The 14,578-nt window shown below is 45.8% G+C and overlaps 1 protein-coding gene across 2 annotated transcripts in view; it reads right to left on the bottom strand.

Moving 5' to 3' along the window:
• Positions 1-14,578, bottom strand: part of robo3 (roundabout, axon guidance receptor, homolog 3 (Drosophila)) — a 131,097-nt gene that overhangs the window by 93,689 nt on the left and 22,830 nt on the right. For both annotated transcript variants that reach the window (XM_024393773.2, XM_024393774.2), the window contains exon 2: positions 8,498-8,824. In XM_024393773.2, the coding sequence (XP_024249541.1) occupies positions 8,498-8,824 (327 nt within the window). The remainder of the gene's footprint in view (positions 1-8,497; positions 8,825-14,578) is intronic.

Genomic DNA, 14,578 nt, shown 5'->3' with positions numbered 1-14,578 from the left:
AGAGTACGATAGGGAAACATGTCTGCTGCCAGCCAAGAAGCCCTCTCCAACATCTCTGCCGTCACACTGGAGCATTCTGACTGAAGCCAGTTTTGAAGCCATGTTCCAAATGTGCCCTAATAAAAAGTAGTGCACTATAAAGGAAAAAGGGTGCCATTTGGGATGCATTCTATGTCTCTGTCTGAGAATGTGAAAACAGCACCAACGGAGGGCTAGATGTTACCTAAATAACTAATAGGTCCAAGAAAAGTATCTTAACTTATATAATATATTTTCTTTCCACAATGAATAACAATGAAAACACTTTGTTTCATAACAGCTCCCTATGAGTGACTATGTTATATAAAGGCCAGCAAAGAGTGGAAAATGAATACAATTCCTAACGTGCAGCCTACAGTATATGTGTGTGGAGAAGGCCAGTAAACTCCTTCATAACAGTGAGTTGGAGGGAGGAAGGGGAGGGTCGTTTATACAGGGGCTGGCTTGGCCTCCACCCTCTTTTGCGTGCATCTCCACCCACCCCAACAGTCATAGTGGGCCAGTTTGATTGAAACACAGCCATACAGTACTTCAAGTCATATTAAAATACCACTTGATGTTTGCGAGCGGTGTATACACCCCTTCGCCACTGGAATAAAGGTCTGACCCAAAACAACTGAATGGTGAAAACAAAGAGAGGAAGCATGGTGAGAGGGAGGAGGGACGAGAAGAACGAGGGGACTGGGCAGTATTGATGGCAGGGCTGACGGGGGGAGAGACCTGCCCCTTTCAGCCCCCAAGCATAGTCATTTTGTATGCAGATTCCTCCAACAATAAATCCATTACTGATGTGGTCTAATCCCATGCATGTGCCCAGCTAATAGAAACATTGTTTGCCCTGGAAGAGGGTTACCTTAAACTAGTAATGGTCTGCTTGCCCTATGGAAGGGGAGCATAGGGCCACAAGGAACCCCATTGTCTAGAGGGGCAATTGCCCCCATTCTCCCAAATTCCCCCCACTGACCCTCTCTATTCTGTCTACTGTACGCCAGCCATCTGGACAAACTGTTATGTCCCCACACTATCACAATGAGATGAGAATGGAAGATTAGAATGGGTAGTTCTGGTTCCACCTCCCCCAACCCCTCTCTTTAAGGTACCGTATCTCAGTACGATAATGAAGATCTCTGAATACTAAGCGAAGTCTGATGAATAATTGAAAATTAGGTTTCAAAAGGTGCTTAAGAGTTAGATTCCCAACTGACCTCTTGAAGAGTGTTTTATGGCTTTCTAAAAAAACGACCAACCATCCAACCAACCAACCAACCAACCATCACAGCCTGGGGATAGATATGGTGTAAAATAGGTATAGGGGGGCTAGGGTTCAGCCGGTGTGATGTTTAGTTTGAGAATGCAGCCCGGAGGCATTGTCGTTCCACACAAACAAGGAGTTGATGAGTGGTCAAACATAAAAATATCTCAGCCTTTTCTCTAAAAGCTGTATGACAATAAAATTACCATAAAATGGACAATAACAAAACATAAAAAGCTTAATTGAACAAAGATTGAATTTTGCAGCAGCATTGCCAAAAACCAAAATGGTAGATATAGTATCTAGTATCTAGTATCCTGAAGAGAAATATTCTATTTTGCACCTCGAAAGCTTTCTTGGTGCCCACCTTACAATGTGGGACAGCTTGCCAAATCCCATATGCCTCTTTATCCACCTTCCCTCAGGAGCCAATGCGGGGTTAAAAAAAACGAGTTCTGAACATAGTCGAAATGACTCATGCACACACAACAGCAGAGAGACATGACTGAAATGCAGAATCTGGACTGGGACTGGGCAGTGAGCAAGAGCGAGAGTTGTATTGGGTGCACACATCGGTGATAAAAACCAGGCCCGTTTTCAATCTGTTTATCGGTGCTCATTTCCAGGTCCATGTCCTTTGGACATGTAGGACAGATGTTCTACTTGTCCAAAAGCTCAAATCACTATGATTATGCCTTTGGCTGCTGGACAATAAAATAATGTTGATTTGAAAACCAATAGAACATGAGAAGAATGCTGGTTTCAATGGCCTATTAAGTGTTTATATGGTCATATATTGGCTAGGCTAATTTGAAACAAGGTAAGACATGCTTTATAAAATTACATAAAATGTCCAGGTTTTAAACAATTACGTTTATGGTTAAATAGTTTCAAAATACTGACCGCCTCCACTCAGATTCAAAGTGGGTGATGTGCGGTGTGCAACAGGCACGGTCCTTCACTCTCCGGTCTTGTGACCAGTTGATCTGGGTGAACTTTGCCTCAGTAGGCTATGTCAACAGAATCAAGTCTTTAGATGCTAATTATCAATATGTCAAACATGACTGGCGTTTTGCCTATATTTATGAAATTAAAAGTCTCATTTAAGTTTGGCTACATTTTCTGACGTCTCCCTCATGTCAGGATCGGTCTGGACATGAGGCTGTAGACAATATGCATATCACCTACACTTTGACACGTGTTTTTTTTATTGATGTACATGGAAAAAATATATGTATTTTTAAGCACTTTTCTCCCCAATTTCATGACATCTAATTGGTAGTTACGACATTGTCTCATCGCTGCAACTCCCCAACAGTCTTGCTTGCTCTGAAACATGACCTGCGCTGTTTCTTGACACACTGCTCGCTCAACCCGAAAGCCAGCCGCAACAATGTGTCGGAGGAAACACCAACATCCAATTCTGATCGGAATAGTCCTTAATTGTTTGATATTGTGATTTGTCAGATTTTGTAAAAATTGTCCATTCGGACAGCTTATTAAATCTATTTTCTTCTTGTCTGACATTTTTTTTGCTTGTCTTGGACAAGAGGAGAAAAGTCGGGAGATTTAGAATAGATGCTTACGCAAACACGGCAAGGCCGGAGACAATGCCAGACACCACATTGTTCTAGCATCTACTGGCATGCGCCAACTATTACACTGTTGGTTCCTTCTCACTTTTGTGCTATTGCTGTAATCGAGGTACATGTCATGTTATCATCTCTTTATATTGTGTGTGTTCGGTGTCAGCAATCTCCACAGAGAACACACACATACACGCCTCGGTCACTTCTGTCTCATTCTGGCTGGGGACGGTGATTTTGACAGGGTACGATTGCATGTGTCCTCACTGCCCACATGGCGGTCAGTCAGTTTGGCAATGTCAGCTTTCCTGATTTTGTGCATTGTGTGGTTGTTGTCGGTTGCTGACACTTCTGTCTCATCTCGGTCAAGACTGTGTGTGTAAGCGTGTGTGTAAGCGGACAAGTGTCCAACTGTGTCTGTCCATTCATGATGTAGGGGCAGTGTGGGAGCTCCCGATTAACAATTGGTCCAGGAACAGATGGCGAAGGTGCGCTTTTTACTGACTTTCTGCAAACCGCGGTGCCCAGTGCTCTGTCAAATGTGTTGAGTGTCGTTTATCCAGTGCCCATTAATATGCCCTGCTCATGAAAACTCCCAAACAACTCCCTCAAGCGTGGCAGATAAAGGAGGGTGTGGAGTTCAAATGCACCCATTTTCCCCACGTCAACAAACTCCAAAGAAAATCTGAGGATCTGAGATTAAATCCATTTAGATCCAGTCGAATGACTTAAGCTCTTCTCTGACCTTTCCAACTCTGAAGCGGTGGTCATCTTAAGGTGAATTTCAGCTTAGAGAGTTTAAACGGTCATTTGCTTGGTCATTTACCATTTGTGGAGGGTTAAAAACAAATATATCCCCTTGAAATGTGCTTTTAATACAACAATGTATGGTATTGTTGAACGCCCAGAGTTGAATGTGTCTGTAAATAAAATGTTCCCAAAGTCAATTAAGCGAAAACTTGACTTTGAATCAGCCTCTCGTCTGGCAGGCAGAAGGCTCCCGGGGAAGAGGACGATGCAACAAAATGAACGGAATAATAAAGCAGCCGTTGGTAGAACCTAAAAACAGCAATATATTCACCGAGCCTGATCTCTTTTTGAACCGCATCTTATTCCCGAACAACATGCTTTTGAAATATATCCGAACAAATTTGAGGAATTCTGTGATCACAGTATAACAAGGTTACAGGACTCCAATTAGCACTCCTACTATTGCATAACAGTTTGGGAACTAACAGAATCTGACAGACGGTGGAGGTCAGTGGGAGGGTCTGGTGGATTTGACAGTGTGGCGGTATAGCCGACGGTGCTAGTGATCTGTAGCCATGAGACATAATGTAGTGTGATTAGTCACAACGGTCGGAGCGGGCTTTTATTGTTCTCCACGATGGTCTGCGTGGTTCTGCCATAACCCAGGGCACACAATGGCCCTGCAAATGCCCCACAATGGCCCTGCAGATGCCCCACTGCTCATTAGCATGGGGCAGGGGTGGATGGAGAGAGAGAGAGTGTGTGTGTGTGTACTTTTATAAAGCTCTTCCTCACACCACCTGTTGTCATCTCCTCTTGACCCCCATCATCCCTCTCTCTACACAACACACACATCACTGGCCCCAGGCCACCAGTACAGGTCTTGGTCTCGTTAGCCCCTAACTGGTCTAATTAATTCATGATCCTATGAGGAGGTCAGATTTGGCCGTTGGGGCCAGCTCGATGACCACCAGAGGGAAGGGGGACAAGAGTGGCCAGCCAGAGTCCCAGCCTCACCTCGGGCCATCTGACCCCTCCTTTTGTGTTTAGCCCCCTTGGTCCTGTCCTCTGCCCCGTCCTCAGCCTGCACAAGCCTGGCCGCCAGCCCACTGATCTCATTAGTGAAGCCTGGACACACAGGAGGGCTCAGAGAGAGTCCAACTCTGAGACAGTCCAACTCTGAGACAGTCCAACTCTGAGACAGTCCAACTCTGAGACAGACCAACTCAGAGAGGTCAACTCAGAGAGGTCAACTAAGAGGGGTCAACTCAGAGAGGTCAACTCAGAGACTGACCAACTCAGAGACTGACCAACTCAGAGACTGACCAACTCAGAGAGAGATCAACTCAGAGACAGTCTGACTCAAAGACAGTGGCAAATTGCCTTGGAACCACTGATGTCCCTAATCTCTGCTGGCGACTATGGGCCCAGGCCTATATTTCAGGATTTCTGCTCCTAGCTAGACATGAGGTTGGAAAAAGCTCAGTCAGGAGTGTGAAGCAGTTATGGAGAAACGTGCCCCATATTGGCCCTGACCAGGGTTAATAACAAAGAGGGAAACCATCCTGGAGCTGCCTGAGGAGAGCGTGCCCTGTAGCAGTTTGGCCATTTCAAAATGGAGGGAGGCAACTCAGACACCCTTATCTGCCAAGTCCCCCCTTCCTCCCAGTTCCTAATCCCCTAAAACCTCAATATTTTTTTCTGGAGGAAGGGTGGGGGTGTGTGTTTGTGTGCGTGTGTGTGTGTGCTTCAGCTGCTTCTCAGACACTGCCGTCCTGGATTAGGACGGGTGATAAAGTTGGCCCTGCTCCTGCCACACACATACAAACACAGACACACACACAAACATAAAAAACAGAGACACACACACACACTGAACCACACACACACCAGATAGAGGAGAGAGGACAGTGTCATCAGATCCTCCCCTCACCTGTGGAATCCCAGAATTCCCCCGGCAGCTTCCATCCTGCCCCCACCAGTTCCCCTGGAAACCACAGCTGACCTCCACATGACCTTCAGGCTCTTTTTTGGACCCCCCCCTCTCCCAAGTTACCCCAGGCAATCCTATTTCAAATGTATCTCAGGGACTGACCCTGTCCCCCTCTGGTACCCCTCCATGCCTCGTCTCCTCAAACATATTCATGAACCATAAAAGCAGCGGTAGAGACAGAGACAGGGTCATAAAACCTTCAGAGCAATATAAAACCCCAAACAATGGACTGGCGACCTGGGGAAAGGCAGTCTGAATTTCAAACAGCTTCTTTTCAGTTGGGTCTATTGTACAGCGATGGCTATTACGTTGCATTTTCAGCCGTAAAATGTGATATGGTCTTTGATGTGGATGCCATCCACGAAACACACACACAGGCGAATACATTCAACACAGACACACTAATGTACTATATATACAATGACACATACACACACTCACAGTATGAACAGTGCCTGTCTGGTCTCTAGACCACCGCTCATCTGTGCTGCTCAGTGCCTCTCCACTGGTAGCAGATGGAGCAACTAGAGGTTAAACCCCCTGAACCTGTGAGTGAGCCATCCCACCGAGCAATCTGGCTCCTACCCCCAGCTCACTAACTAGCAAAGAGCCATTGAAAGGCTACTGCCATGCCTGCCCCATACCCGCGCCACACCGATGCCATGCTGTGCCCCTGGCATGGGCAAAGCGGCACAGAGGGTCCTGGCATCCAGGGTCGTATTTCAAGCATCACCATCATCATGCAGGCACCATTGGCACGCGCCCACTGATGGAGATGAGCAGTTCCTCTCTAGGCGACCCCAGCCATGAGCCAGCCCTGGGGCCAATGATCCGAAAGTCAGATGTGTGCACACACACACTCATATAACCATGAGGTTGCAGACTGAGAGAAAAAGGGGATCCTTATCTTCTGGGGAGAGGAGATGGAAGGTATGAGCAGAGCGACTGCTCCACAATGGGCAGTGTGTGGGGGTGTGTGTTGTAGTAAGGGATGTGTGTGTTGGTGAGGGCGGGGGGGTGTCCTCTCCCTGAGGGTCGGAGCAGGCGTTCGGTGCATGTGTGTGTGTGTTTCTCAGTTGAAAGCCAGCTGCAGGGTGCATTGGTCTCAGAGATACTAGCTTCAGAGACCAGCGGAGACACTGGGCTCCAGAGACTAGGTCAGGATGCCAGTACCTCAGGGCCATTGGATTAGGAGTGACTCAGTGAAGCAAGAGAGAAACCTGTATAGCACTGACTTAGTGAAACCAGACCAGCATCAAATAGAGACGAGAGAAGTTGAGAGCCATCTGTGGCTCAGTCAACCACTTTCCATTGCAACTCTTCCTTAGACTATACAGTGTAAATAAGAATGTATTCTCAATCAACTTACCCTGGTAAAAGAAGGGTATGTCTTCTGTAAAACCAGCACCAGTCTTAGAGCGAACATAAGCAGCCCGCCTCAAAAATACCATCATGGCATATAAGGCTGAATATACTAGTCAGACAAATCATGATTCCAACAAAAACATTTCCACTACACATTGCCTTATTCCTCAGCTCCCAAAGTGTCCTGTGTTCTGCAGCCTACTCCACTTCCCCTAGCTCAAACGATTACCTCCTAAGGCTTTACTGCTGAAAGTACACCCTTCTGAACGGCCAAGAACACAACTCCAATCTGCTTGCTCACAGCCAATCCCATAAAACATGTAGCTATTTGAGGCATCGGGATATGAGAGCAAGACAAACTAAAAAGATAATCCTTGGAGCTATGCTCTCAGTTCAGGTGACTGACGTAAGCCTTAACGACCCCGCCAAAGAACAAGCATGGGACTAATTTATGTTAGTGTTTCCGTGGAAGCAGTCAGGGTGAAATTAGGCTTGAAGATTAGGTTATAGGGCTGGAGCCTTCCAAAACAGGACGCAGGACCTGAGGTATTGTAAGAGGGTCTAGAGTTTCACTGATTTTAGAGTGAAGGGGAGATGTTTTCACCTCTTTTTTCTCTTCTCTTCAGCTGTTTCTTATTACTGCATTGGGAGGTGAGTTTCATGTTATGGGGGGTTTGAGCAAAGGGCAGAAGAATTTAGAAATTCCTGAGATGTTTGCAAGTTTTAAGGTGAGCAATATTGGCTCCAAAATACACTCCACAAAGGATGGATGAAAGCGTTTGACTTTCACTGCTACCTTAGTAAAAACAGTTTCTGTGTTTCGGGGCTAATTTGAGGGGGGACAGTTAGTCATGGGGTAAAGATAGCCTTCACAAGAATTTAGCTCTAATAGACATGTGTATGTTGCTATCAATACTGTATACAACCAACTGCTTACATCATCCTATAACCGATTCGGAGGAATTGGGTAACTGTAGCCTCCCAGGCAACAATACATACGAAGAAACCATCCTCAACTCATATCAGGAAAAACGTAATAAAAACAGCTTAAGTACTGAAATACTCAAATGACCCGTGTTGTTGTAGAACGGAATTACATAATGAAATCCTAATGCAATAGCGCATTGGCTAATCTAATAGTGAAATCAAATTGGCCCATCCACATTTCATTACAGCAGAACAGATATCAGCAGTGTCCTAATTGTGAAAAGTTGCTAGGCGCCAACTTCCATTGCTTTCCATTCTTACAGGGTTTTCTATAGTGGGTGCGTGTGTGTGAGATGATTTCGGGGGCTAACACCTGGAAACAGGAACCATTGGCTGTTCTTGCTACACTTTCCCTTTCCAATGGCACTTATTCGCTTGAGCTGTCACTTATTCGCATTAATGAACCCAGTCCAGGAAGATTGCCTCTATTTTCTGTCAGTGCTATACAGTGCTATTCTCCAGCCATCTCTGCCATCTTGGCTGACACCAAGAGCCAAAATGGCAGACAAAAGCAAAGGCACTTACTTGCCACCTCCAGCGATGCATTGCGACTGACGGCCTCGCCTAGGTAGTTGCGTGCCACGCACACATAGACCCCCTCGTCAGGCTTGCTCCGTCGACCGTGGACAATACGCAGGAAGAAGAGGGAGCCGCTGGGCAGCAGCATACGGTGGGACCGTGGGTCTTCCCTGTCTGTCTCCACTCGTTCGCCATCTTTGTACCACTCCACCATGGGGCTGGGACGCCCCTCGGCCTTGCAGTTGAGGGTGGCTGGTTCGCCCTTGGACACGATCAGGTCAGAGGGGTGCTCCACAATCCGCGGGGGGGCATCCTCTAACCTGGGCCGGGATCCTGGAATAGAGAGAGAGGGGGTAACGGGTTAAAAGTGTACAGTGTTGTGTGACTTGTTGTCAGTAAGTAGGAAAAAGCAGGAGAGAGAGTGAAGAGGGTGGATACTCTTCTATGTTGTGAATATGCACTAACTTTCTAGAGGGGAGAGGGGATAGGGCTCCTTGAGCATGCACTAACTTTCTGGAGGGGGGAGGGGATAGGGCTCCTTGAGTATGCACTAATGTCCTGGAGGGGAGAGGGGATAGGGCTCCTTGAGTATGCACTAACTTTCTGGAGGGGAGGGGGATAGGGCTCCTTGAGTATGCACTAACTTTCTGGAGGGGAGGGGGGATAGGGTTCCTTGAGTATGCACTAACTTTCTGGAGGGGAGTGGGATAGGGCTCCTTGAGTATGCACTAACTTTCTGGAGGGGAGAGGGGATAGGCCTCCTTGAGGATACACTAACTTTCTGGAGGGGAGAGGGAATAGGGCTCCTTGACTATGCACTAATGTCCTGGAAGGGAGAGGGGAAAGAGCTCCTTGACTATTGTTAAGGGAATTTTTATCAATGATGACTAATTATGTACACATTTCAATCAGGACTGACTAGTCCAAATGCTATCATGTACTGTACATGTATGAATTTTCTCTCTTGCTCCCATTCCCAATTGTATATAATATAGTCAGGAGTTTAGAACAATGCCTTGGTACAAATGAATGAACTATCTCCAGACTGTCTAGAATGCTATCTACACTGACTGACCTTGGCTTTAGGCGAGGAGGGAAGGCTCGAGAACTATAGGGCATCTCTACCAGTGTCAAGAAGAGATAGAACATTTAGAAAACGCTGATATCATTTTCAGTTTATAACCTGTGGCAAAATGTGTATGAAGCAGTACTCTCTTGAATTAAACGCTTTTACCTGACTTTTAAGACCGGGGCTCTGTCCATTCTTATAAAATATGTGTCTTACAAACCCTTCTAATGCATTGACAGAGTGTTTGATTTTGATTGGGAAATAAAACAGGGGAATTTAGAATTCCTTCAACAACTATGCACTAACTTTCTGGAGGGGAAAGGGGATAGGGCTCCTTGAGTATGCACTAACTTACTGGAGGGGAGAGGGGATTGAGCTCCTTGACTATGCACTAACTTTCTGGGGGGTAAAGGGAATAGGGCTCCTTGAGTATGCACTAACTTTCTGGCAGGGATAGGGCTCCTTGAGTATGCACTAACCTTCTGGAGGGGAGAGGGGATAGGGTTCCTTGAGTATGCAGTATCTTTCTGGCAGGGATAGGGCCCCTTGAGTATGCACTAACCTTCTGAAGGGGAGAGGGGATAGGGCTCCTTGAGTATGCACTAACTTTCTGGAGGGGAGAGGGGATAGAGCTCCTTGACTATGCACTAACTTTCTGGAGGGGATAGGGGATAAGGCTCCTTAAGTATGCACTAACTTTTTTTTTTGGGGTAAGGCTCCTTGAGTATGCACTAACTTTCTGGCAGGGATAGGGCTCCTTGAGTATGCACTAACCTGGATGGGAGAGGGGATAGGGCTCCTTGAGTATGCAGTATCTTTCTGGCAGGGATAGGGCTCCTTGAGTGTGCACTAACTTTCTGGAGGGGATAGGGCTCCTTGAGTATGCACTAACCTTCTGGAGGGGAGAGGGGATAGGGCTCCTTGAGTATGCACAAACTTTCTGGAGGTAGGAGAGGATAGCTTTCCTTGAGTATGCACTAACTTTCTGGAGGGGATAGGACTCCTTGAGTATGCACTAACTTTCTGGAGGTGAGAGAGGATAGGGCTCCTTGAGTATGCACTAACTTTCTGGAGGGGATAGGACTCCTTGAGTATGCACTAACTTTCTGTAGGGGAGATGGGATAGGGTTCCTTGACTATGCACTAACCATCTGGAGGGGAGAGGGGATAGAGCTCCTTGACTATGCACTAACTTTCTGGAGGGGAGAGGGGATAGGGCTCCTTCAGTATGCACACGCCAACAGGAGAGGATGGAAGAGGGTTGGTGCTGATCACTAGGTGGAAAGGGTTCCTTTCTCTTTGAGCTCCACCTTAGCCCTCAAACTCTTTTTCACTATTAGACACTCAACACTTGGGCTGAGTGGGCAGCAAACAACAGAATAAACAAGTCAACAACAACATTCAATTCTGGCTCAAACAAATGTCAACAACATTTGGAAAAAAAAGCATAGGTCCCGAGGAAACTGGGACATGTTGAGTTATTGTTCTCCACGTGATACTATTCCGTAATCATATCAACTTGATGGCTGAGAAATTACATGCTCTAAATTTGACTACTAAACAAAACGCATCTCTAGCGAAACGTGTCAATTAAAACATCTCAGGTATTTTAGAGAGAGAGAGAGAGAGAGAGAGAGAGAGAGAGAGAATAATTCCAGCATGTTTTGATGCTGTAGTGCGTAGAAATTGCTTCCTTGTCATTCCCCCAAGTTTTAATGACAGTGTGTTGATGGGACAATTATGGATGAATAGCAACAGGAGCAGAAACACTAGCACCGTGGGGCGAGAGTGGGTTTATTTTTGTGTTTTTCTCACGGTGTTTGTCAGAATAATTACAGAGATGCATCCCGATGCCGATTTTTGATGAAGCCACAAGTTTTTTGAGTCTTTGAGCCGAGTTGACTTGTCAGCAAACCACGATGGAGGAGGAGGCTCTCAAGACCTCTCCGCAGAGCCAGGTGTGACAATGTAGGTTCAAATTATGTCTGATAACAACTGATAAGAGGGCGGCTTCGTATCCACTGGACGAATGCCTTTCCCTCCACGGTCGAATCCTCCAGGGTTATAGGATTAACAAGTCAAAGGTAGATGGCTTTTAGTTGATGGAGGAGATACATGATGATTGTGTTGAGTGATGGACCCTCGCTCAAACCTATTACTTTCTTATTGAAGGAATGTGTGGAATCTTGATGTAAAGGAAATGGTGGTAGATGGAATTTCAAATCATATGTTAAACAGCAAATGTGATAGCTTGACCTTAGTTAGTGGCTAATATCTTAGAGTATCATGGATCGTTATCATAGAGAATGATAGGCCTTTCAAAGCAAATCCTTAAACTGGCTGCTAAATCATAACTTGAATACTGTCTCTCGAAGAGCACAAATAACCTGTATTCCAGCAGAGCTTGGTCTACTCATGCCTATAACCAAATATAACACAGAATCTGACGGTCTACTAAACAAGAAATTACTCTCCATTTGTTTGTGGAGAGTAGTTGTCTTCCCTCTAGGGCAGACTCTGCAGAAGAACAGTATAGGACCAACTGACACTCAGCTAATAGCTTTTAGGGTGTAGAAAAGCTGGACAGATTTACGTTGAGGGGGTTGGTGGAAGGTTGACGGGAAACCCAGCATGACCGGGCTTTAAGAGCTCCTTCATAAATATTACAGGCCGGGCCTGTCAGAGCAGCCCATGTGGGAACGTTAAGCAAAGGTTTTTAAAGGGGAAGGGACCGTGGTCTGAGACTGAGCTAATGTTATGTGGGCATTTTTTAAAGCAACCAAGCACCTAACAGGAAATGGAGCAAAATGTTATGCAATAACAAAATACATAATTTTTCTTGAAATGAGCTAAATATTAGGCAAATGTGATACAACCTAGATTCGAACCAGGGTGTCTGTAGTGACGCCTCTAGCACTGAGATGCAGTGCCTTAGACCACTGCACCACTTAAGAAACCTTTTCCAACAGAATCGGCGGAATGAACACACACCTGATCACCCGCACACACAGTTCACTTTCATAGCAGCCACATACAAACAGCATCATCACTTTGCTCGTTGTATAATTCCTTCTTGCATCTACGCATCCTCCTCCTCTCACCTTTTCCCTTTGCTTGTGGACTTCAGTGCAGTCTGTGACCAGGTGAAAAAACCTCTCCAAACCTTCCTAAGTAGCCTTCCCTTGTGCGATCCAGAACTAATCATAGGGCAGGAGCCGATCTTCTGTTTCTGTAGCGTGAGGCAGCTTGACATAGAAATACACACCCTGGACAGGACGCTAGTCTATCACAGGGTCTTACCCCCAATCTATCTCCTAAATGTTGATTGCCAAGCAGAGACACATCAGGTCCCATCTTTACAGGCTTCCAATCTCAGAGTGGATACTCTAACTGCTGAGGCCACTGAGTTGGTAACCCAAACCTTCATACCATAACCACTAACCGCAGCCTACATTGTTGTTACCATCATAGTCAACATAGCTACACTATATATAGTATGTGGACACCCCTTCGGCTAATTCAGCTACACTCATTGCTGACAGGTGTATAAAATGGAGCACACTTCCATGCTATCTCCATAGACAAACATTGGCAGTAGAATGAAGAGCTCAGTGACTTTCAACGTGGCACCGTCATAAGATGCCACCTTTCCAACAAGTTAGTTAGTCAATTTCTGCCCTGCTAAAGCTGCCCCAGTCAACTGTAAGTGCTGTTATTGTGAAGTGGAAATGTGCTGAAGTGTGTAGCACGTAACAATCTTCTGTCTTCGATTGCAAAACTCACTACCAAGTTCCAAACTGCCTCTGGAAGCAACTTCAGCACAATAACTGATCTTCGGGAGCTTCATGAAATGGGTTTCCATGGCCAAGCAGCCACACACAAGCCTAAGATCACCATGTGCAATACCAATCGTCAGCTTGAGTGGTGTAAAGCTCACCTCCATTTGACTCTAGAGCAGTGGAAATGTGTTTTCTGGAGTGATGAATCACCCTTCACCATCTGGCAGTCCAACGGATTAATCTGGGTTTGGCGGCTGCAATGACAACTACCTGCCTCAATGCATAGTGCCAACTATAATGTTTGGTGGGGGAGGAATAGTGGTCTTGGGCTGTTGTTCATGGTTCGGGCGAGGCCCCTTAGTTCCAGTGAAGGGAAATCTTAAAACTACAGCATACAATGACATTCTTTGGGGCAACAGTTTGGGGAATGCCTTTTCCTGTTTCAGCATGACAATGGCCCCGTATACAAAGCGAGATCCATACAGATATCATTAGTCAAGATCGGTGTGAAAAAACTTGACTGGCCTACACAGCGCCCTGACCTCAACCCCATCGAACACCTTTGGAATGATTTGGAACACCAACTGCAAGCCAGCCCTAATCGCACAACATCAGCGCCCGGCCTAACTAATGCTCATGTGGCTGAAAGGAAGCAAGTCCTCGCAGCAATGTTCCAACACCTAGTGGAAAGCTTTCCCAGAAGAGTGGAGGCTGTTAAAGCAGCTAAGGGGGGACCAACTCCATATTAATGTCCATGATTTCGACGAGCAGGTGTCCACATACTTTAATAAAACCGAAAGCATACCTTGACTTGGAAGAGTTCCAATGTTGGATAGCCTTAGCCAACTAGCTATCATAAATAGCATTCCTCTGTTTGAGTCAGGTTGTTGATTAAGCTAAATTAGCTACAGTGAGGGAAAAAAGTATTTGATCCCCTGCTGATTTTGTACGTTTTCCCACTGACAAAGAAATAATCAGTCTATAATTTTAATGGTAGGTTTATTTGAACAGTGAGAGACAGAATAAAAACAAAAAATCCAGAAAAACTCATGTCAAATGTTATAAATTGATTAGCATTTTTATGAGGGAACTAAGTATTTGACCCCCTCTCAATCAGAAAGATTTCTGGCTCCCAGGTGTCTTTTATACAGGTAATGAGCTGAGATTAGGAGCACACTCTTAAAGGAGCACATCTCAAGACATCAGTCAGGAAGTTAAAGCTTGGTCGCAAATGGGTCT

The sequence above is a fragment of the Oncorhynchus tshawytscha genome, linkage group LG30 (assembly GCF_018296145.1).
Source record: "Oncorhynchus tshawytscha isolate Ot180627B linkage group LG30, Otsh_v2.0, whole genome shotgun sequence".
Taxonomy (NCBI): domain Eukaryota; kingdom Metazoa; phylum Chordata; class Actinopteri; order Salmoniformes; family Salmonidae; genus Oncorhynchus; species Oncorhynchus tshawytscha.
Note: the sequence above shows the minus strand (reverse complement) of the source record. Positions and strands in the feature narration are given on the sequence as shown.